Below are 24,639 nucleotides of genomic sequence, written 5' to 3'. Positions count from 1 at the left end.
GAAGCCTTTCTTCACCGGCCTCCAGTCCAATCGATCCCGCACTACATTATTTTCCCATATCGACCATTATGGAAAGTGGAGCGATTTCAATGGAAGTCTTTTAGCACATTGTGCGAGCGGTGACTATACACTGGCCCGCGCATGCGCAGTAGGAGCCCCGGAGCCGCAGGAGATAGAGCTGGTAAGCCAAATTCAGTTCCGAATTGATCAGCAACCATGAATTTATTTTTTAACATTTATAGTTTTCCTTCCATCAGCGCAGACACGGGCATCTTTCAAGAGTAAACATTTCCAGGGGTAAGGTGTCATGATCATTTTTTCTCTTGAGGTGAAGCAAGACAGCCGCTTGTGTTTTTTGGGGGGGATATATTCTCCCACAAAGCTATTCTCATTTAGCAAAATATCAAAAGACTCGTATTTAATTGACCTAATTGTTTTAGGAATAATTTTTTTCAGTAGCAGAAGCAGCCGCACAATGGATATTATCATACATGCACGATGCGCGTTGTTTTCAGGTGAAGATATTGCTCATTCATTCGTTATTTTGCCGGAATGGGTTGCAGCCAGTGTTCATTTTGCTGTAAAACGGATTTTCACAGGAACTGAGACCCTATGCTTTTACTCATTTTGCCTTATGGATTTCACATCCTCCGCCATTTTAACGGAATTTCTATTTTCTTTCCCTTTTCCCTCTCTCTGTGTAGCGTTACTTGGTAGTCTGCGTAAATATTGTTAATGGTCTGTCACCATTAGGTTATTGCCTTTTTTTTTTTTTTTTTTTTTTTTTGGAGGGCAGGAATCTAAGGCTTTTGAAAAGTCACATGGGGTCATGGACTGGTGATGGAGGATGGCATCTGTTCTGCCCTTTATTCTATAAAATGACACTGGGAAATGATGATGATTTTGATTTTCTCATATTTTAAAGTTAGCTGGAGGAGTCTCCTATGGTGTGATTTTTTTGTTTGTTTTAACCTCATCATATAATTCAGTGCCATTTCGTGGGAATAAAAAAAATGGCAGCTGCATGGAGTTGGGCATGGGAAAGGAGAGGTGAAGTAGTAAAAATTCAAAAGGCTTCACAAAGATCTGGATCAGTCAAGCTCTTATGGTCATTTCATATTTTTATGATTCAAATGGATTCAAATTTGCTGTGATAATGAATGTTTTGTCTTAAACAGCTCTGCACTAACACAGAAATACCCTAAAAAATAATATTTGAAATAGTATGGACTGCTTCAGATAAATCAAATTGGCAATAGCCTTCATTAAACATTATTTATGAAGGCTGCAGACAAAAAAATACCTAAGCTTTGTATGAATATTTCGAACCAAACTAACAAAAAAAAAAAAAGCTTCATAACATAACAGAAAACACACTGTTAACACACTGTAACTCTGTTCCACTGTTGATCCACTGCACCAGAAATCAGAATCAGAAATATTTTATTGATCTCTGAGGGGAACTTGGGTCAGTTTTCATTGATCAAATTCCCAAGAGAAGAACATACTGTTTATAAGCATGAATGAAATGATAACAAATAGAACTAGAAATATTAAAAACATGTGCATTATGTAGAAATATGTGAATTAATCCTACAATTATATTACAACAATAAATTCAGAAATAAGAAATTGAGCATATGTAAAAGGGTAAACCTACATAAAGCATCGGCTGGTACCGTGCCTGACACGTCTTTCCGTTGCAGCGCTCCGGAGGGAGGGACAGGGACGACAGGGACGCCACCGTCATGAGTGCCAAAGTCAACATGGAGGTTCCAGCCAAAGAACCGGATCGCGCCGCCTCAGATCCTTCATCCTCGTCCCCCAGCGACGCCGTCCTGGTCTGCGGCGGCGATGGCGTGGCGAAGAAGGCTCGGCCCCCGACCCACACCACCACGGCTCTCCTGCTGCCAGGTGAGCCCAGGGGCCGTCCGTCAGGCTCCCCTTGTAAGCAGTAAGGACGGGTGCTGAGGTTCCCTGTGAGGATCAGTGGAGTGTTACACACAACCGAAGGCTTTCAATATGCTTCATGTGACACTTTTCAAACCACCATTACTCCTGGTTTTGGACAAATGTAGACACCATGGGGAATAGGCAATGAGTAACCTCTGACTCAAACTGGTGGTATTTTAGTGTTTGCAAAATCCAAACCACATTTCCTATAAACTCCTTTGCTTCCGTTGCAAGAGGAAGCGTCCACTCGCGGCTCCTTCCCCTCCCGGTGTCACTTTAAGAGTATCATTTTGTTTCTCTTTCTCTTTACTCTTGATTTTGATTTTGTCATCGCCTTTAACCTGTTCCACCATCTGCTGCTGGTTGCAACAAAGCACCATAATCCTCTGGGAGAAAGGAAGCAGTTTCCGCTTCCAGTTTTGTGCCAATAACTAATATCCCCTTTGTACTGTAAGCAACACAACACATTCCCAGCAAATAGCAACCTGGGGACAACCTGCCGCAAAATACAGCTGCAGACGCTGCCAGTGTCCCCGCCGATGGTCTCGTTTGTTTATCCAATTACACTAATGTGTCCAAAATTAATGTGGAAATGATTTTGCATTGTTAAAATGTGACACTTAGCACCCTTTAAAATCTGATGCTTGCAGCAGATTTTTCCTTGGCAGGTTGGAAACGGCTCTAAAATCAGTATTCAGTGGATGTGGCACTAATATTTACTGACACCAGCCATGGAGGAAATTGTTTCATGCAAGTGGAACACGGTCTTAGATCTCAGATGCCTCCTCAAAGATGTAAGACAGGCCTCCTCCAACTTGGGTAACACGATCATGTAGAAATCCTGTAAAATGTGCAATGAAAATAGCTTGTCAGAGATTTGCAGTAAAGACATGCATAGAAAAAGAAAAAGAGTATGAATTGGACACATCTTTCTTTGTCTGTCCTCAGCCCCAGCAGCCAGCCATCAGAAGGTGGAGGTGACTTCAGGTATTGCAGTGGGAGATCCAGTTAAAGGGGGCGGGCCACTGAGACAGCCACACCCACTCTCACCTGCCCAGGTAGGCGGGGCTTGTAGCATCGTCCACGTCCTGGAGTGGAAGGAGGGGATGGCCATACTGCCCAGCAGCAACCTCAAGGTCAGTCACGCAGAAATTCAAAGACATGAGAGTGGCTTCTGTGGAAAACTTTGACTTCATCTCATTCCCACAGTTCCCCCGTTTTGAACTTGTGTCATACTTGATGATGAAAACTACCAATAAGAGCAAGTGCAGCCCAGCTTAGATGCCCCACAAGATGATGCCAATACTGAGAATCACACAGACATTTATAGATTCACAGATTATCCAAAACGTGTTAAAAAAATAAAAATGGATCCAAGCAATCTGAAGAGATATAGGTTCACATTTTGAGGTAACATATTCCCACTCACACCAGCCACTGGCGTCTGACCAAGGATAAGATGACCAGATTTTTTTTAGAGCAAATCTGAGACGTTTGTGGTTAAACGCAGAAGACATATTACAAAATCTGAAAGAAATGATATGCTCTCTTGCTGTAAAAGCCTTTCACAAGCATTTAGACACAGGAATTCAATCCAGCATCACTGACCTGATGTTTAAATGCATCATTGTAGTAATTATAAATGTAGTTTTCTTGTAAATTAAAAAAAAATGCATTTTGGGGGGCTTTGCCCTTTGTTTTGTTTTGTTTTTTTGTGGTTATTGTGATTTTTTAAAATTATTTATTTTTTTTTTTTTTTGTTATTATTTTTATTTATTTTTTTTGTTCATTTGCTGATCGCCTTTTTCCCATATTTCTGTACAAAATCAAGCAAATTTGTCTGAGTCACCCCAGTATCACTGACCTGACGTGAGATCTGTCTGAAGTCTGCAAACTGAGGATCTGTCTTCCACTTTTGTACTTTTGTTGTAGCCAGTTACAAACAAACAGGAAGACTTTACACTTCCCATAACACAAACTCTTAAAGCGAAATATCCTCATTTACAAGCAGGACAGAATTATTTTTGTCTCCTGTTAACCTGGTAGTTAATAGTTTGTAGGTTAGCTGACTTACTTACCTGTTTTCTGTGAATTTTCCTGTTTGATCTGTTTGTCGCTGCTGGCATCCATAATTTTCATAATCTCTCTCCCAAGCTTTCTTGTCTCACGCTGAATATCAAGTAAAAGAAAAATACTAAAATATGTCAAATAAAACGAACCTTTTGACTGTTTGGTCGGTAAATAATTTAAATCCCAACAGCAGCAGTTGGTGTTCAGTGAATTGTTTTACATCCAGATCAACTCAAAAACAAAGAAACACTGCAGTATTTATTTATTTTTTTTTTTTTCAAATGGTAAATGGATGACATTTATATATAGCACTTTTCTAGTCTACCAACCAATACTTTCCATTGTACACCTCACATTCACCCAGTCACACTTTGACCAGGAGGAGCTGGAGATCAAACCCGGAAACCCTTTTAACAAATCTTGAATTAAAAAAAAAAAATCATCAGGGCTGAGGGATTCAGCCAAACAGAGAAAAAGAAAAGAAGAAGAAGGAAACTCCTGGGTTAACCACTCAGCGTCTCAGTGTGGAGTAAATTACCAGAAAATGAGAATTTGTTCTTTTATTATCAACTCGCTCCCCATAAAGAATAGTGGAGTTTGAGTGTCCATATAACACATGGTAGCTTTACTAGAGCTGTGTATCTTCTCCAAAAGAGGTAATTTGGCTGCGAAAATTTTCTTAACAGTTCCATACAGAGTAAAAAAAAAAATCACCATAAAATTACTCCAAACAGCAGGATGTAACTGCTCCTTAGCCAAATGATTGCAATGAATCTCAGTGTTGAATAAAGTTAAATTTTTAGGCTGAATTCAGTATCTTCTTGGTTTTCTACACTTGTTCTTCGCTGCACCAACCATCACAACAGCCGCAAGCCGGTGTTCCCATCAAATGCTGTTGGATCACAGGCAAAATTTATCACCAAAACACATTCTTGTGTGTGTGTCCTTGAGGCCTAATAAACACACTGACTGCATTTCCTACCTCAAAATATACCTGCAAAGCCTTATAAAACATGATATGTTATCAACAGGGTTCATGACATGCTAGACACTACAATAAGATATTCCTGGTCTTTGTTTAACTTTTAGGTTTCATGCATGCACAACAACCTTTAGTGAATAAATTAGGAATGCACAGTAATATTCTTCGGTATCGGCTCATAAAGGCTTTAAAATAAAATCCCAACATTGGCCGAAATGGAAAATTTCTGCAGATATTGTTATTGACTTGCACAGTGCTGTTACTTTGACATGATCCCTGTGGGCAGAGATTACATTTATTTGTTTGTTTTGCAACATGTGAATAGGTCAGCTCTGCCCTGGCTGTTGTCAGGATGGTCTCGGGGAGAGGATCTGCTTAAATAGGATGAATCTTACAGTTTTATTGGAAAGAAATTTGACATAAAATAAATATTGCACGTTCTACATAACCTAAGTTGAAGTAGTCGTTTTATTTTGTCCAGTGGAATGAGTACATTTTGAAAAACATTGCATTTTATTCTGCGTCTGCCAGTGGGCCTTCACAATAAGAGTAGTCTAACAAATAAAAATTCTACTTACAGGAAGAACTTGATTTTCTCTGCACTTAAGTGAAAAAACAAAACAAACATGCACATATATCAGTATCTGTATCAGCAATTAGCCAAAAGAGAATATTGGCATGTTTGGATATCACCAAAACAATCCAATACTGTGCATCCCAAGAATAAAATATCTAAAAATATCTAGTAAATACCATCAGTTATAACACCGTGGCAACAGAATTTATCTCCCTGCCAATTGGTGTCTAAAATAGTCGCCCTAAAAAGCTACCTTTGCATCATTCATGATTTTGCATTTGTTGTTTCTGACTAAAAAAAAAAAAAAACTGCAAGCATGACCAGTTGTGGTGTTATGACTGTAAACAGTCGGCCAGTTCCCGCTCAGGAGGAGCTCATGAAGGCAGGAGGGGAGACGGGCGCACAGCATCACCTGCAACAGAGAGAGACAAAGCCAGAGTGAATCAGAAAAGCACGAGCTGTGATTTCTCAGCTCCAAAAAGCACCTGCCGTGTTCACAGTAACAGCTCAGTGAAGCCCGAGTGGCACAGAGCTGCACTGTGCTGCCACAGCCTCATAACTGACAGATTTATTTAGTATTTTTACATATTTATCGGCTAAAAGTTGGTGTGTGTGTGTCAAAATTCAAGAAAATGAAGATTCATGCACATTGTCAAATATAAAAACTAAACTTTACTGTAAATGCACAACGTTTCAGACTGTAGACCCTCATCAGGTGAAAATGACCGGTCAATTTTTATGTATTAAACATCAAAAAATCAAAATCATGTTTCCCCCTGTTCTTTTTTTGGAGCTGTCAGACTCTGTTAAGGGAATCCGGTTTGAAACAGGCTTGGACGATGGAAACCAAAGACGACTTTGGTTTTAATAATAATAATGTTGTTTTTAAAATTCTCTAATATTTTAGCTGGATAGCACATTCTGAGGTGATGAGGCGTTGTTGAAGGAACAGGCATGGAGAAAACATCACGATATTTTCACAGATGGACCCACTGCTGAATCACTTGCACTTCAAATTTGTGTGTGTGTGTGTGTGTGTGTGTGTGTGTTGCAGTTCTGTGTGAGTGACGTAGGAACACTGAGTACACTGATAACCCCAGGGACCACCAGCAGCACTGCTGAACCAACCGCAGGGACTTCTGGGAGATCGGCTGACGCAGAAAGCACTCCACCAGACAAGACAGGTAGAGAGTCACAGACAGGAGTTATGTAAGGTCGCAGTGGTGTGAGGGATTGAACACAGAACAATATTCCACTTTTGGCTGAGCATTTTCCCACTGCACACACACACACACACACACACACACTCACACACACACACACACACACACCACACACACACCCCACTTTGAAGTTTCAGCAACTTTCTTGTTTTTCTTGCCTTTCTCGACTGAAGCCACCCGGGGAAATCTGCAGAGCTGCGGTGCAAAATACCTTCCTGATAGGTCTGACCCATTTTGACCCACACAAACTCTTATTACGTGGGTCTGCTTCACTTATTTATTTTACAAGTATGACATTTACACCAGGCTTCTAAATCAGAGGCGATCAAATACAAATTTGATCAAAAAAATTTCATGCAAGACAATATTTTATGGTGAATTTACAAATAATTCGATGTATGGATTTGTCACTGAATCCAGAATCTGTGTAATTTACAACCAAATGTTTTCTTCATTATCTTGGAAATATCCGAAAAACATTGTCCTTACAGTGTTAACAGCAACTGCAAAAATTATTACAATGCACAGCTATATATTTTTTCTGTTTCTTAGCATGTTGTTGCAAATGAACATGTCAATACTGTGGAGTCATTTCTTGGAGGCGGAGTTTCTCTGAGGACAGAAATAATATCATTGGCTGAGTTAGACCTTAGTGGGCGGAGCCAGAGAACCCACCACTTTCTAGTTATGTAATTTGAGGCTGAAACCAGGTGATGAAACAGATGTGGGATAAGAGCGGGGAGGGTAAAATTGTGAAGCCTAGCACTCTGACTGCTTACTGAAAAGGAGAAATCATCACTCAGTCATCTGGTTTGCTCTCCAACATGATGAATTTCAATGGACATGAATGCCTGAAAAAAGAAGTTGCTATTAATTTTTTTTTTTTAATTTAAATGTGCTTTGAAATCCTGGGGTTCCTTCTTTCTGCCAGGTGAGGTTTGGCTCAGCCAGTGAGGTTGGTTCGACCTGCAGAGCCGCTCTGCCTCTCAGAGTTGAATCTGATCTGTTTCAGACGTTCCAGCGGCCGTGGGCGCTGTGAGGGGGGCCGCTTTGGAGTCGGAGGCGTCCGGTTTCAGGCCAAACCTGAAGTCCAGATCGGCCCGGGACAGCAGAACCATGAACCCAGACCTCAGAGGACCTACACAGAGGAACTACGCAGGGAGCCAATCACTGACAAGTACTGGTGGGAACGAGGGGCGGGCAGAAATATCAATTCACTGAAGTACCGCAATCCTTTATTTTACTACTGAATCAATTTAAAGTAAAGATTGTAGTACTGAAGAATCGTCACTGCATCATCTGCTCATCCTAAACTTAAAGAAGGCAATCGATACCGTGTTGTCTTGAATTTTGGAAAGCGTGGGCCTTCCTTTGGGCCACAAACCATGCAGTCCAAATGTGTTCTTCTGGCTTGGAGTTGCATCAATTGGCTTTGACTGGAAAGCTGAGACTCTTGTGGATTCAATGAGCCACATTTGATTCATGTGCGAGGATACTAGCCATTTCATTTTAGTGAAATCATTTTTTGAAACTTGGCACCAGTTCATAAAGCCACTGTGACCTTTAGGATTAATCACAGATTTATGGAAACTTTACATCCACAGACTAGAGGATAATTCAAAAAGCAATAAACGTAATACTTGTAGTAATCACAGGTACATATCGAATCGCCACCCAAGTATCGTGACTAGTGTTGCAAAGGGGTGGAAAGTTTCCGGTAATTTCCCGGAAAGTTTCCAAAGATTCCGATGGGAATTTTCGCTCTGGAATATTGGAAATTTTCAGAAGATTTTTTGCTGTCACTTTTTTTTCAATTTTTCCGAAAATTCCCGGGAAAATTCAGCTCAGGAATTTTGGGAATTTTCGTTTTTCTTGTCATCAATTTGAATGAGGTTTTTAAAAAGTTTCCATGGAAATTTAAGCTTGGGAATTTTGGAAATTTTAGTTTTTGTTGTTGTTAACTTAAGGTGAATGGGGCAAAAATAAACAATAATCAATAAAATGAATGTCAACATCAATATCACCATTTTGGAAATGGAAACCCTAATCTCCTGAACTCAGGACTCACCTCTAACCCAAAGGCCACAATGCCAGCATACTGTAAAATCATCATCCCCATACCCAAATGTGTGAAATAAAGCTTAAATATAAACAGTCAACTTTGCATTTGTGCACCATGATTCACATATGCAAATAATTTCGAGCACATTTGATCATCATCAATCAGTAGCCTATACTCCACTAGGCTACAGCACTTCCACTGAGACAGACGATCATCACATCAGCATCACTGATTTCAATTTCCTGCATTTCTATGCATTTTAATGGGTAGTTGAACCACTTCATATGCACACCTTAACAATAGTACTGCACACAGTCCTATGCCTCAATTAAACACAGTTTGACTCAGCTAGGGAAAATTCCCGAAAATTCCCTGGAAATTCATTATAATGTAACATGTTTGCATGCTATCTGCTTATAACAAACCAAAATGTTTATATGTATACATATATATGACCGGGTGAATGCAGGTGAATATAAATCCCAGAAATTCCCCCCAAATTCCCGTTTATTCCCGTAATTCCCGTTAATTTCCAAAATTCCCATGGAAATTTTCCAACTTGGAAAATTCCGGGAATTTTGCAACACTAATCGTGACAATATCAAATCAGAGATAAAGTATCGTCCCAGCCTTATTGGGAACAGCTGTGCTTATTTACTTATGCATGTTTACACACACACACACACACACACACACACACCTTGTACACATACACAATAACTCATGCACACTCTCCTCCTATCTCTTTTCATACCTGTCACATTCAAACACACTCGTGGGAGGTGCTTAAGGGGAAATGAATGCTGTGAAACAGGCCGTACTGGAAATTTTTGGCATCGTAGTAAATAACAACAAAAAAAAATCACAAAATAAATCGAGGACGGCACTTTACGTCACAGAACGATGATATCTGAACAGTGTAAGAGGTTGGATTTCATCCGTGAAGTTTATCTGCATACAGCATAAAGAATGTGACGACATCAGTATGTTGGCGTGTTTAGACCCGATCGAGTGTGTGTCTGTCCTCAGGCGGAGCGTCGGGGTGGAGAAGGTTCCTGCAGGCGGGAGGGGTCCTCCCTTAACCCCGAACACCTGAAGCCCATGAGGAAGAGGAAGAGGAAGGAGTACCTGAGTCCCTCGGAGGAAGACTCCGACATCGAGGGCACGGTGGGGCGGGCGGCACCGTTTCATTTTACAAACACAATCAAACCACGTTGAGATAAGCAAAAAATCCTCTCATATCTGATGAGTGTGATGTGTCAGCAGATCAGACTCAAACAGTCGCTGCAAATCCCTCAAAGTGTGTATTGTTTGCTTATTAATAAATTTGCCTAAATTCATTTGTTGCTGAAGTAGTGATTTTTGGGATTTTTTTTTTTTTTTTTTTTTTTTTTAGGATGAGAAAATGGATGATTCGAAGGCAGATGGCAGGCATAACAGAGGAGGTAGGAGGAGAGGGGGAATCACTCAAACTCACCGACTGTACTTCTCATTATTTCTCGCCTCTACTGTCCGCCTTTGCTTATTTGTTTCTTCAAATCCAGCTAATTGACCTGTACTTTCATTCTTCCTTCCTTTCTTCCTCCATGCCCTCCATCCTATACCTCTGTAATTGCTGTCTTTCTCTGAGCCATAATTGCCTTGCTTTCCTTTCCTTATTCCTTAATTCCATCCCAACTAGAAAATCAGAAATATAATGATCAAGCAACTTTTTTTTTTTTTTTACTTGAGCATTTTAAACACATGCACCTCTCTGAAACTCTGGCACACTTAAAGGCTGAATGAGAAGGATTTGTCATTGTGTTTTTTAAATAGTTACATCGTCAGTAGCAGCTTTTCCTTTCCCTAGCATGGCGATGGAATTGAAACGGCCCACCCCAAATGTAAACGTGGCGGTCCTAGGAAAAAACTCGTCCGATCAGAAACTATCCCTCACCACGTGGGTGAAAGCCAACCCCAGATCACTCTCATTGTGGACCGAGCTCTCTAGTTTTACTGTTTTTTTCCACGGTCTATGTCGCGTTTTTCGTACTTTTATTGGATTGTCATGCTACTTGATCTGGCACCACGCTGCGCTGTGATTGGCTGTGAGTGAGTCCCGAGCTCAGCAAAAACAAGGAAAACCCAGGTCAGAGGGCAGACACACACACCAACACACACTGCTAGTGGCTCAAAGTGATGATAGAGAGGATTAATTTTGTATTTATGAGTCTATACATTGTTTTTTTTTTTTGTTTTTTTTTATAGCAAAATCCCACTCATTCTGCCTTTAACATCTCAAAACTACCTTCAGTTATCTCCCTCTTTCTTTCCTCCTGTTTCCTGTGTCTCTTCATTTCTTTCCCCAGCAAAAAAATAAGTCTTTCAACTGTCGTGATATCTCACGTGCGTCACCTGAAGCGCATTAAGTCTGTGCCTGTAGCGTGAAAAGTGCCACATAAATAAGCCTGACTTGACGTGACTCTGCATAATCAGCTAAATGCATAAATGGTGTTTTCCGTGCAGGCCGGTGACAGTAGACTGAGCAGTGGACATGGGTCAGTATCTGGAGGAGACCAAGGCGGTAGCTGCTCCCACCCAAGCTCTTCCAGGAGGTACGCTTGGTTTTTATCCCGGGTAGCTCGTCGAGAATATACCCAGGTTCACACAGTGTACTCATGCCTATAGGAAAAGAAATAATCCACCATCCCAAGGGAAAATTTATAGAAGAACCTCAAGGGAGGAAATGTAAACACAGCCCGAGGCAAGTTATATCATAAAAGATGGACACAAGCGTAATATTTTTTCTGTCTTTTATATTATATAACACTGTTTACTTTAAAACCTTATGAGGCGAGTTTTTGATTTTTCCTCCAGGATGCAAAAAAAAAAAAAAAAACAGTAAAAAGCATTAGCGGTGGGTGTGACAGTGATGGAAGACGCTGTAATCTTCACTTCCATTCCATTTGTGTTATTCTTATCTACATTCTACTCCTCGCTCCCCTTGACCCTAATTTCCCCTCAGGGATCATTCAATTTTCATTTCCGTCTTATCTTAATCTCTGTGCTCGCTGCTGAAACGTACCGTGTTGTTTTCCCCCTTGTGTGTGCGCAGACCCAGAGAGTGCCGACAGTGAAGAACAGCTTCAAGCAGGGGATGAAGCTGGAAGGCATCGACCCTCAGCACCCGTCCATGTACTTTGTCCTCACCGTGGCCGAGGTGAGGCGGGCGTCCATTAGCGCGGTCGATGGGCCTTAATGGCCGAGCGGATTATTATTATTAAGAATAAGAGTCACCTTTTGCCGACTGAGTGCATCGCATCCACAAGGGATTTATCCCGGTGTAGCCGCCCTTTACTTTTTACACCGACCTCATAAATGACTCTTATTCATTCATTCATCACCTTTATTTATTCAGGGAGGGCTACTTGAGAGCATGCTTTCTTTTTCAGTAACACCCAGTTTACACCACACAAACACACAAACACACAAACGCACAGGTTTCAAATAGCAGACAGGCTCACTGTTCTCATGCACAATGTGACTGCAAGGAAGTTTAAAACGATCAAATGGGATCTGGTTATCTCATTTTAACAAGCAATCTATGCCATTTTAGAAGGCAGAGTATCTCAAAGCAAGTTTCCCAATTCAGTGTTGGAGGAATACTCCAATGTTTTCGATAAAATACCCTTTTTCTGACTTGCTCAGCCTGAGACAAGATGTTTGATACCGTTCTCATCTCCTGTTCCTGTGGGTAGCATTTCATTTTAGCTTAGCATAAAGACTTGAAGTCTATGGGAGTCGTTAGCCTAGCTCCGTCAAAGTGAAAAAATAAACCTTGCAGCAACCCGAAAGCTGTCTTGTTTACACAGTGTATCATGTGGATTTGAAATACACGTCTTGTATTCATTTTTGTTTTTGTTTTTTTAAACGAGAGTTGTTTTAGAAGAAGTTCGATGCTGAATCATTTATCCTTCTGTCTATCACAGTGATCTGCAGTGATCTGTTTTTTGATTAAGACTTGAGTGGTGTGTTTCAAACCCATCACCAGTTAAAATTTAAGCACAGAGTGATAATCAACATATTGCAGTGTCGATAAGCGCCATCATCAGTGTCTAGAAGTAATAAAATCCAGTAGTAGATTGATCAATTCCTTCCTGCACTCTTGAGCTTTATTTCTGTGAATGAGTGCAATTTCTCAAGTTTATTTATGCAGCAGACAGGGAGCTTGTGTACAGCATGAGGGACACCAGAAAAATTAAAGGTGCATTCACACCATTTACATTTGGTTTCCTTTGAACTCTGCAGTGCCCACTTCTTCAGTTTGCCTCAGTCAGGCAGGTGAGAAAAATGTGATTGAAATGGGGCAGCACCAAATAGCCACAACACATCAGGTTCATTAAAGGTGAGAATATAATCCAAACCAACCACAGGAAAGAACTCAAGGTTTATGGGTAAAAGGAGACGGACGCTGACATCTGATAGCCGGCGGTTTCACATGCTTTGAAAGCCGAGCATAACAGAATCAACCAAGGGCGAAGGACAGTCTGAACTTGCAGTCGTATTAAGGTATTTAAAGTGTTCTTCACTGCTAAAAACCATCAAAGAAGGTAAATTATGCGACAGGGTTGCCACGGGTCAAGGAGCTTGTAGAAAGCTGTGGCTTTGAAAAGTTTATTCCAGGCAAGAAACATCAGTGAATGTAATAAATGCAGAAAATCATGATTTTTTATTTTTAAGTCCCCTGACCCTAATGACCCTCAAATGAAAAAATAGCTAGCTAGTTTATTCACCAAATGCAGTGCAATTTTCTATCATGTTCACATTATATTCACTCCACCAGCTTGATTTTTCATCTCACCTTGGCAGTATTCTGAAAATAAGACATTTAATAATTGCATAATAACTTTTTAAGGTCAAACAGAATAAAAACAGAAAGATAACATTTATTAATAGGACCTCTGAATCTGAAGTGTGATAAAAAAAAAAAAAAAGGAAATTCATCATGTTAATCATGGAAAGTCATGGAGAAGTCAGGAAATTTTGCATTTCACATCGAGCGGGAATCTTGATGGTAAAGAGTGCAAACAAGTCTGACACACTTCAGTAAAATTACAGCGACTGGAGTCCAGAGATGTTCCTCTTTCTGTCTCTTCCCTTGCTGACTCTGCCGCTAAATTTGGGGCTGCAAAATTTATGGCTGCAAATAAACCATTAAAAAAAGGGAAGTTAGTGCAGGAATGGCCAAAGAAAGAGAAGCGCTCCAGCCTGTTTTTATCCTCTCGTGCGTCCCTGTCGTCCAGGTCTGTGGTTACCGGCTGCGGCTCCACTTTTGACGGCTACCTCCGACTGTCATGACTTCTGGGGTGAACGCCAACTCCCCTGACATCCACCCCCGCAGGCTGGTGTGAGAGCACGGGCAACAAAACTGTACACCCCAAAAGGTAAGAGGGGGACGCCAAAGAGCAGGACTCTGAATAGAACAAAAACACAGCATCACCCCTGGTGCTTTTGTTTTGTCCATTAGTATGCTCTCGATGTAAAAGATGCTCACTTCTTCTCCTGCTTGCACTCAAATGTGAATCATTCCGTGCTCTCTCTTTTATCTCTGTCATTCCTCCTCAGGCTGTAGAAAGAGGAAGAGTTCACCTGGAACAACTACCCTGAGAATGACTAAAGCACATGGTGGCGCCCAAAGAGCTGTTTGCCAGCCCTGGGAGGGTCAGTTTCACTTTCGCTTTACAATATGGCCGCGTTATCAGCAAAGCATGCACTGCATGAAGTGAAATGAATGAAGAAACAAGTGAATGAGTCGAAAATGATTTGATCTTATATCATCTGCATCTATCTACGGTCTCTATTGTTTAGTAGTATGAGTAAGCAGCCAGCGCTGATGTTGAAAATCTGTTGTAAAAATAATCTGACACCATCTGTAGTTGTTCATAGCTGCTCACTGCTCATGTTTATGTCAACTGCACCAAAATGAATCATTGATATCAGATTAAAAAACAGCTGTGTTATCTGCTTTACCTCAATATCAAAATCTTTTTTGCCTCTTTGATTTGACTTGGAGCTTGGCCTTGTCGGTCTGTTAGCTGATTGGTGATTTGATGAATAAATTGGAGCTCAGTTGCACTCAAACAGCCACAAATTCACCTTTTTTCCAGCGTCACTTTTCTGCCCTCTTGACACTCTGCCTTTCTCTCTTTCACCACTTTGACGTGCCGTGTAGTTTGTGTAATACTTCTTTGTCTCTGCAGATCGACACCAGTGTGGCTTTAAGGTGGGAATGAAGCTGGAGGCCGTCGACCGGATGAACCCCTCGGCTCACTCTGTGTAGCAACGTCACGACGTGGTGGACAAACCGCTTTCCTGGTTCATTTTTGACAACGGGCCGAGCACGTATGACTACTACTGGTGAGCCTTGTGGTCTTTGTATCCGGCTTTAGAGACACATGGGGGTTTTGGAAAATTATTTAAGGTCTGATTTCCAGAGATATTTAAACATTCTCATCTTCAAACTGCAGGCCCTCCTTTGAACATTATTTTGCCCTAGGGAGCCTGGCATGAAAAGAGAATTTGTTTTGTGTTAAATATTAAATTGTTTAGATGTCTTACCTGAACACTGACAAATAGGAACAACTTCTAATGAAATCACTTTATAGTGAAATTAAACTCATTTAGCTAAAGACTTCTTGGATACCCCAACAAAGGCCCCTTGGGGTCCCCCAGGCCCCCCTTTGAAACACTGAAAAACCACTAAGCAGCTTTTAAAGTAAACATAGATTGTCTGTTGCCATGGCGAGGTGAAGCAACCGGGAGATATTCTTATTTGCCGTGAACCTAAAGGCCAATGCATTCAATCTAATTCATTCAATTCATTCAATTTCTGTGGTCAAAATTATGTTTCCTGGCATCCAGAGGATTTTTATGAAATGAAGGTAACTTTTGCCGGTCACAGTTTGAGTGCCTCTGAAGCCGAGCACTCTGAAATCGTCATTTATTGCACATCGTGGTCAAAGTGGACCAGTTTATTTCACATTTCTTGCACAAATTCCCCATTTATTATCAGTTGTCAGCATTCCTCTTTTATTCCCTCTGCTCTGCTGTTGTAAGTTTTACGGTGCACTGACATTAAATTTCTGCATTAACTCCAATCGGACCGCGATGACATGCAGGTGTGATGCCACCCAGTCCGTACATTCATCCTATTGGCTGGTGCCAGGAGAGGAACCTCCCCCTCACACCACCACAAGGTGACCAGTTCATCCTGTTAATCATTTGTTTGATCATGTTTTTATCACGGCTCATAAATTACAGAAAACAACTCTCCCCATTGTCCTTAATGTCCTTGTCTTTTGTCCCATGCACTTCACCTCACTACTTAGTTACAATAATGCAATAATGCTGATGGACAATTATCAGTATAATGTATAGATTTGACGTGAGTTTGCCGCATGTAGCATAATGACAAATAAACAGCACAAGGGGGATATGTAGGGGTGAAATGTTTACGTGTTTGCTGACACTGACTCTTGTACATCCTGCTGTGCCAGATTACCCCGACACGGGCCGGTTCTCTGGTCTCGCTACCTGGACGAGCCGGATCGACAGCGGTGGCTGCCGACGCCTTCAAAGTGGTAAGACCTGAAGAAAAACTTCATTTTGTTTATTTGTTGTTGTGCAAATTTACTGTACATTTCTGGGTGCAGTGAGAGGACACTCACTTTAAACCAGGAGGCTGAGTTTTCAGCCTTATGTCGGCAAGTATCATCCTGCTGAAGTGTCCTTGAATCCCTACCAGTCCCAGAGCTGCTGTTCTGTAGATAAATTTGACCTTGACCTCCCTGTGAGACCGGGAAGCACAGGCTGTCACAACAAAGACCGACCAGCTCACCGAGTCGTCCTGCTGCCGGAGGGTCTGAGTGTGAAAACATTTTAGAATGAGTAATCTAATCTAATGTAACGTTTTGCACTGAATGTCCACCCTCAGATGAATACAGACAGGTTTAGTCTAATATGCAGTATTTCATTTTAATCGTATTTCCTAGTCCTAGTTTCAGAGCATTCATTAGCAGTGAAATTGTCTTGTTTTTCCACATTTGTTTCTTTACAGCAGTCTTAATTGGGCTTAAATTCTCCGTAGCATTAAAAGGACTAAGAAAATCCGGCGTACCTCTGGCGTTCTGAAATATGCCAAATACCATACGATGAAGTAAAATAACGCCATCTGCCGTATCCATGCAAGTTAAAACAAATGCAGAGATTTTACAATCGATATTGTTGCAACGTCATACAGTTTATTATAGTACTATTACCCAAAAATGGACTCTTTATATAGAGCAACTAAATGGTTCAGTGTTACTGCCATTACTTTGAGGTGTTATTGCTTTTTATACAATGCCTCGTGTGCAGTTGCTAATGCACTCACTTAAAGCAATTCCTCAAAGAAATACACTACATAGAAATAAAATCATTAGTAGAAAATAAGACTCTCAGCCAGCCCGTGCTTACTGAGAATTATCCCCACTTGTGCAAACTGTCTTTGACCAGCCATGTGCTTGGCTGCTGGATTATGAGTGTTTTCCATCAGCCACTGCTCTCTCTGCAGCGCGCGGCCCATGGCTTCCAGCCCCAGATGAAACTGAGGCGGTGGACCAAGCGGAGCCCCGGTCTGATCAGAGTGGCTACGGTGGAGGAGGTCGAGACTCACCGCATATTAAGGTAACACTGATGAGTGATGTGTGTGTGTGTGTGTGTCAGCTTGTGTGTTTGACTGTTCATCCGCCCAAAAGTCTGCGGTTCTGAAAGTGCACATGACTCTGATTGTGATGTGCTTCTCCAGCTCTCTTGGGTCCATTAAAACGGCATAAAAACTCAGTGAGAGAGAGAGTGAGAGAGAGAGAGAGAGAGAGAGAGAGAGAGAGAGCCTTACAGTTTCCAAATACCCAACCTTGCAGAATTGCTTACTACATTTATGATAATATGCATCTAGATACCACCTCCAGACTAATTACACGCTGATTGCACCTATAAGTATGAGTCTGTGTATAAATGTGTGTGTGTGTGGTGTGTGGTGTGTGTGTGTGGTGTCTGTGTGTGTGTGTGTGTGTGTGTGTGTGTGTGTGTAATCCCTCCATCCCTGTGTCTCCCGCAGGTCCACTATGACGGCTGGAGTCACGTGTATGATGAGTGGATGGACTCAGATCACCCCGACATCCACCCGGTGGGCTGGTGCGAAGCGACCGGTCACCCTCTCAAGTTCCCCCACGGGACACCAAAACACAGCAGCCGCACGGTAACACCACACACCTCGCTTCGTTTACACGCAATCGAATCAGGAGGCGGATTGTCTTCAAAGAACAAGCGTCAAAGCCGGATACGATCAGAGAATAACGCGAATAAACGCCAAATGTGCTTCTGTTTGCTCTGGACTACCAAGTGAATATCTGTGTAAGCTAGGTTTAAATCCCCGCAAGGTGAATGTATTTGCCCCGGCTGGCTTTGATAATCCGTGTTTTTGCTGATACACGTGTGCACTCAGGCTCGGAGTTGTTTGTAAGTTTCTATTATTATGCCGTGCAGTAGTTTGGCATTTGCAGCTGCTTAATAATGTGAAGCAAATCTGTTTGCATTGCTGTATTTGTGTGTGTGTCACTCACTGTGGTGTGTGTGTGTGTGTGTGCATTCATTCTGTCTGTATTTGTGTGTATTTAGGTCCGAGGGAGCCTCCCGCCACCGTCCAGTCCAGCTACCCCTCCTCTATTCCCTGCAAAACCAATCAGCAACCCCAGAACCAACAAGTACAGCTTCCACCACAGGTCAGCACCGAGCCGAGCCGCTTCCTGTGCCGCTTGGTGATGCTTTTATCCCCATAACCCACAGGCACACACCGGCGGCAGCTGGGGACTCAAAATATCAGGGAGACAAGGAGAAAAACAAGCCCTTTGTGATTATTTGGGCTGTTTCTCTCTACTGTCTTATCTTTATGTGAATTAATTCTGTAAAATACAGACAGAGATTTGAAAATGACAGCAAAATAAACTGATCCTGTCAAAAGTAGAGGAGGAGGATTCTCCTCTGCCTCTGATACGCCATTCACCTTTCACCCCAGTACTGATAATAATACTCAATATTTGAAAACAATGAGTTTTACTACGATAGCTCAGCAAACAAGAACAATCATCAGATATCACACTGAGCCAGACAGCTTGTAGCTGCTGTGTGCGGGACTGTGTTGTCTGCTGGGTGCATCTTTGTCAGCTTTGGGAGTGAACTATTTTCCATAATTCACGTCTGGCACCAGTTTGTCAACCAGCTCAGGTGGATTGGGATTAAATTCAGGATGTGCCTGATGTCTGAAGAAGAGCATAATGCTTGAAACATAATGTTCACAATGAAACATAATGTGCAAACTCCCTCTAACATTTTATTTTTTTATCAGAGTCAGTCAGTAGCTCTACCTGTTCCTGTCCTCCTCCTTCTTCTTTCGATGATTTCAGTCCACGTGCCGGTCACTGTATTCACCTCCTAGAGGCGACGCTTTAATTGAATATATGTTTGGTTAAGTAATTTATTATTTAACCTTTATTTAACCAGGAACGGCTCACTGAGATTTAAAAACCTCTCTAACATGAGCATTCTGGCCAAAACAGGCAGCAGCACAGATAACAGGGCTGCAGTCGTACAGGAACATCTAACAAGTTGCAATAAAAATAGGAAATTAATGACAGAATCATAAAATACCGAAAATATTCATCAGCCAGTATGAAACATTTATAAAATTCAGTATTGATTGAAGTATTGACAATTTTTTTGTTATTGTCACATTAATATTGGTTGTTTTCCTGACTTCAGAGCTCCTGTAGCTGAACATAGTGCACAGTTCAGTGTCAACTTCACGCCACAGCTACAAAAATACGATTTTGTCAATGAAAGATATCAACACAAAATTTGTCATCTCTTGATCACGCTGAGGGCAGATTCCCATTTGACCCGACTGGACCTCATTCTTTGAAACAGGAAGTGTCCGACTCCCGGTTGTGACGGTTCAGGCCATGTGACCGGTCGTTTCACCGCCCATCACTGCCTGTCGGGCTGCCCGCTGGCTGAGCGTAACCAGGGCAGGCTGAAGGCCGACCTGTCAGACTCAGAGTCCAAGAGGAACCTCTTCTTTGGCCAGAGGACCAAAGAAGACCCATTACCGTGGCAGGTAAAGATGCATGTGTGTGTGTGTGTGTGTGTGTGTGTGTGTGTGCACGTGTTGTTTTGTCTCACATGAATCCTCTCCTCTGTCCTCAGGATTGGTCGTCCTCCCAAATACAGGAAGAACCAGCAGAGAGGCTACCAGAGTGAGTCTTATAGTTGACTGTACATGCTCAGGTCTGTGTGCCCTGTATCTACACAGTGCTGCTCTCCTCTGGAAACCTTGTAACTCCAGTCTAGGTGACATTCATGAGCACACATGCACCTATGGGTCGAGAAAAATCGACCCCCCCTTGGTTTTATGAAACTCTTCCAAAACCAAAAATGGTGGTCAAGCTGGAAACAAGGCCCGGTTTCTAATAAGTTTCATATTTTGGAGAAAAAAGGGGATCAATAGAGTAAGGAAAGGAAATACAGGCACGTACATGAAGTGCAGTTTAGTGCTGCTAAACATGAGAAAACACCGATGTGTGTCCCGGAGTCAAGGGGGTTACGCTCAGTATCGACCAGACAAACTGCAACCTCCAGATTTTGAAACACACACTTTCTGTTTGTGGGTTTGCTGAGCTTCAGAGTAGACACAACATTTACAAACAGGCCTGTCAAAAACAGACATGTTCCAGTGTTTGTGGCTTAAACTTGTATTAAATACTCAGGGTTGACATTCAGTGCTGCTCATGACCCATATGATGGAGCTTATGATTTGACTCAGCAGCTTCAGAGGTAAAACCTGCGATGAAACTTACCCACCTAAAATAAAGTCCTTACTGTGGACATTACTTGAAAGTTTCAGTGTCCCATCCTGTTCCATGAAGTTTTTCCTTTTGCAGAGAAAAGTTTTGCAAAGACAGATTTTAATAATCCTTGTCGTTAAAAATTGTGAGATTTAAATATGCAGAATATTGGCACAAAATATTGGTTATCTGCAGCATCAAACCAAACATATTAGTATTGTTATCATCCTACAGGTCAATCTGTGTGTGTGTGTGTTTCCTCCTCAGATATGTCCTCTGAAGGTGTGTATCCGTCCCTGTTCATGTCGGCTCTGAGCGGCCAGTCGGACCGGACCTTGTCTCTGTGCTGGGAGCAGCACTGCAAGCTCCTGCCCGGCGTCCAGGGCATTCACGCCAGCCAGGTGGCAGCATGGAGCGTCGAGGAGGTGAGCAAATCTTTTTTTTTCCTCTCTCTCTAAGTGACATAAATCTTAAAATGAGATGTGGTCATGACTGTTTCTTACTCTCTTGGCGGTGTGTGTGTGTGTGTGTTGCAGGTGTTTGGGTTTGTCCAGAATCTGACTGGTTGTGAAGAACAGGCTCGACTCTTCAAAGAAGAGGTGAGACTGCTGATGATACACTGTTTTTTAATCAATAAAATGTAATTACTTCACATATAGTTTAGCCTGTTGCTCTGAAGTTGATTTTTCCATAGCCAGTGAAAGAAAAAAACAAAAGTTAACATTTAATTTCTCTCAAACAAAGCAATCCCAGAGTTGGCCAGGTGCTTCTTTTCTCCAGCTTTCATCAGTATCAGTGTGGTAGTGTTGCAGTTATGAACTTTCAGTTTTACAGAAAAATTTGTGCTCAAAATTACAGCGTCCATATCAGGCAAATCAGTGTCATTTCTTAAAAACAGCAGAACACTGTGCCAAAATGCCTCCAGCCTTTTTATTTCTGCCAAAATCAAACCAGTGCTGTCTGAGATGTCACATCTGACCTACAATTACGGTACAACCATCAGGCTTATCATTATAATTTTGCATAGACAGCTATGTATTTATGTAGCAGGTATCATTTCAGTTGTAGTGTAGAGCCTTTAAATGCTAGAGAGCTTTACTTTACTCATTGTAGTGTCCCTATCAAGCCTGTTAGTGTCATTTAACACCAGAGCACAGTGTGAAGAAGTGTCATCAGTCCTAATTTGAATAAAACAAAACCAGCAGCGACTGAAATATCATTAAAACTATTTAAATTCATTTCTGGTGTCCACATTGGGTGTATTTTCTAAAATAAAACGCAAAAAGATGCTAGAACGCAGTGTGAAGATGCACCATCCCTGTGAAGCTCATCAATACCAGATGTTGATGTTGTTTATCGTGATGTCTACGTTGTTTATCCAGATGATTGATGGGGAGGCCTTCCTGCTGCTGACCCAGACCGACATTGTGAAGATCATGAGCATCAAGCTCGGTCCCGCCCTCAAGATCTCCAACGCCATCCTGATGTTCAAGAGCACCGACGAGGGACTCAAGTGACCCCGCCCGCCCATCCACCCATCCATCCATCCACCCGCCCGCCCTCAACCACCCACCCACCCACCAGGCCCCAGCCGCCAATCATCATGTGCCAAATTCATTACGTTGCAGGAAAACCACCCCGAACCCTTTTCATGTGTTTGGTGTCCTGTACCCATCAGAGAGAGGGAGGGAGGGAGGGAGGGAGGGGGAGAAGAGGGAGGGAAAGGGGAGGGATGGAGATTTTTTTGTTTTTGCTTTTGATCGGTAGAGTCGTGACGGCGATAGGGTGGGACTCGAGGAAGCGTGGATTCGAGAGATTGCCGGGAGAACATGGTGTAAAGCAAGGGGAAGAAACTGTGAACATTAACAAAACAAGGAATCAAAAGACTGGATGTATGTATATTGAATTAGAGGAGAAGAGATGAGGAGGGCTGAGGACAGGGAGGAAGAGAAGAAAAAAAAAAAAAAAAAAAACAAGTGGCCAAAATGAAAGTAGTTAAATGCAGTAGACGAGGCTGGTCCGTGAAGCTCATCACAGCTTCACATTTTGTGCAATAAAAAAGAAAAAAAGCCGAGACAGAGGTACTGTATTGGTAGCGCTTCAAATTGCAGCTCCCCTTTTTTGACATCAGAGTTTATCACATTAAAAAGTATGAAAAATGAATTTAATTTGTTGCCACCACATAAAAAATAGAGTTCCTTCTTATTCTGAAGCACTGGTAGTTTGTGTTTACCACCTCCAGATGTACCAAGTTATACTGCAATTACATAAAAACTGCAAAAATGCAGGAGCTGTAACTTAAAGCGTTATCCTCTATTCTAATCTGAGTGAGAGAACAGCATGAAACAACACAGTGTTTTAAGTTTTTATCTCTATATGCAAAGGATCTTAAATTATTTTTTTGTAATCCTTGACAGATGAAAAAAAAAAAAGAGGACACTTTGCATTGGCATTTTAGCACAATTGTGATATCCAAAAATGGGTTTGACTCTGACGTTCCCACACTCGGTCACTAGGGAGTGCAAAGCATCCACATCTTAGCACCGTGAAACATGGTTTTGGATCTAGCTCTTAGCGGTTTTACATGTTGACGCAAACTCCATTCAAGGTGTGTTCTTCGAAATGTTTACATTTTATGTCAGAAGTGGATCAAAAAAAAAAATATTGTATGGATTTGATATCATTGTGAGATGAAAGTTATTTTACTGAAATGTCGCAAGGGCTCTAGGAATCTTGAATATTTCTTCTTTCTGTGTCTCTCTGGTGGGATTTGTGTGTGTGCGGGTGTGTGAGTGTGTATGCGTGCGTGTGCGTGTGTGTGTGTGTGTGTGTGCGTGTGTGTGTGTGTGTCAAGATAATCTTGAGTCACAAATGTCATTCAATCCATATGAATTAATAAATGTCCAAAGTTGTCTTGTCTGATTTCAGTCTCCTTCTCCTGTTTTTTGACATCACACAAGTTGCAATTTTTGTATCCTGTGTGTGTGTGTGTGTGTGTGTGCGTGTGAGGGATTCAGTGCTTGTGTGTGTGTTGTAATATTGACTATAAACCTCCTTTGGTTTACTCTGCCTATATTACATCCCCCTATCACCTATATTGTCGTCAACAGTTTCCTGTGGTGGTGACAACCTCTCACACTCTGTCTTCTCTCATTACACACACACACACACACGCACACACACACACATACACTGCTGATAACCTGCTGCTCCAAACCTGTCAAAATTAAAGTTTTCACTTGGCCTGTTTGGTTGTAAATGTTTTACACAAGACAAAACATTAGTTAAGCAGGTCTGGAGTTACTGTTTACCCTGCTGGAGGGATGCCAAGAGGAGCCGAGCTGTTTTCAAAGTAAAAGTATGCCTGTCTGTTCATATGTGTGTTAACCCAGTGTTATCCCGTCATGAGCAGGGGCGTAGCTATGGGAATTATGGGACTCCACTTTCCTCTGGTCCCCTGCACCACAGTTATCCTACCAATGACAAACATCTGGGTCAAACCAATCACAACTCCACCCATTTAGTCCCTGCTCAGCTACTGGACACGTCCCAAATTAAAATTATGGCTGCTGTCTAATCGATATTTACACGAGCTGTCCTATGAGGATCATTTTGTTTCACTCAGCACAGACAGGGAAAAAAAATTGCCAAACTGTATTCCTGCCTGTTCCAGCTCGGATCAGATTTTATTTGTTTGCAGCTCTAGCTCCCAATTAAATCCACTTTCAAAACCAGGAAAATAAAAAGTGAGTTTTATTTATTAATGTACAGCTGAGGACCTGAACAAGCATTTTCATCCAGACACTTCAAGGGTCCTCGATCATCTTGTATCATCTTATCTTCTATTATCTTTT

The 24,639-nt window shown here is 41.8% G+C and overlaps 1 protein-coding gene across 1 annotated transcript; it reads left to right on the top strand.

Annotated features, from left to right (window-relative positions):
* Window positions 1-170: 170 nt before the first annotated feature.
* Window positions 171-23,217, top strand: LOC115362434 (lethal(3)malignant brain tumor-like protein 1). Its single transcript, XM_074933718.1, is given in 36 exon segments — window positions 171-181; window positions 1,707-1,914; window positions 2,902-3,089; window positions 6,637-6,766; window positions 7,818-7,873; window positions 7,876-7,982; window positions 9,897-9,934; window positions 9,937-10,034; window positions 10,264-10,313; window positions 11,375-11,461; window positions 11,962-11,965; window positions 11,968-12,066; window positions 14,150-14,179; window positions 14,182-14,211; window positions 14,213-14,239; window positions 14,241-14,290; window positions 14,472-14,508; window positions 14,510-14,527; window positions 14,529-14,571; window positions 15,107-15,182; window positions 15,403-15,410; window positions 16,025-16,102; window positions 16,403-16,423; window positions 16,426-16,446; window positions 16,449-16,486; window positions 17,458-17,583; window positions 18,004-18,106; window positions 18,109-18,144; window positions 18,564-18,619; window positions 18,621-18,667; window positions 19,869-20,034; window positions 20,036-20,058; window positions 20,148-20,197; window positions 21,053-21,210; window positions 21,322-21,384; window positions 22,168-23,217. Coding segments are annotated over 35 exon segments (2,463 nt in total). The 5' UTR covers window positions 171-181; window positions 1,707-1,748; the 3' UTR covers window positions 22,303-23,217.
* The last annotated feature ends 1,422 nt before the right edge of the window (window positions 23,218-24,639 follow it).

Source organism: Myripristis murdjan, chromosome 7 (genome assembly GCF_902150065.1).
Source record: "Myripristis murdjan chromosome 7, fMyrMur1.1, whole genome shotgun sequence".
Taxonomy (NCBI): Eukaryota; Metazoa; Chordata; class Actinopteri; order Holocentriformes; family Holocentridae; genus Myripristis; species Myripristis murdjan.
This window is presented reverse-complemented; position numbering and strand designations above follow the sequence as displayed.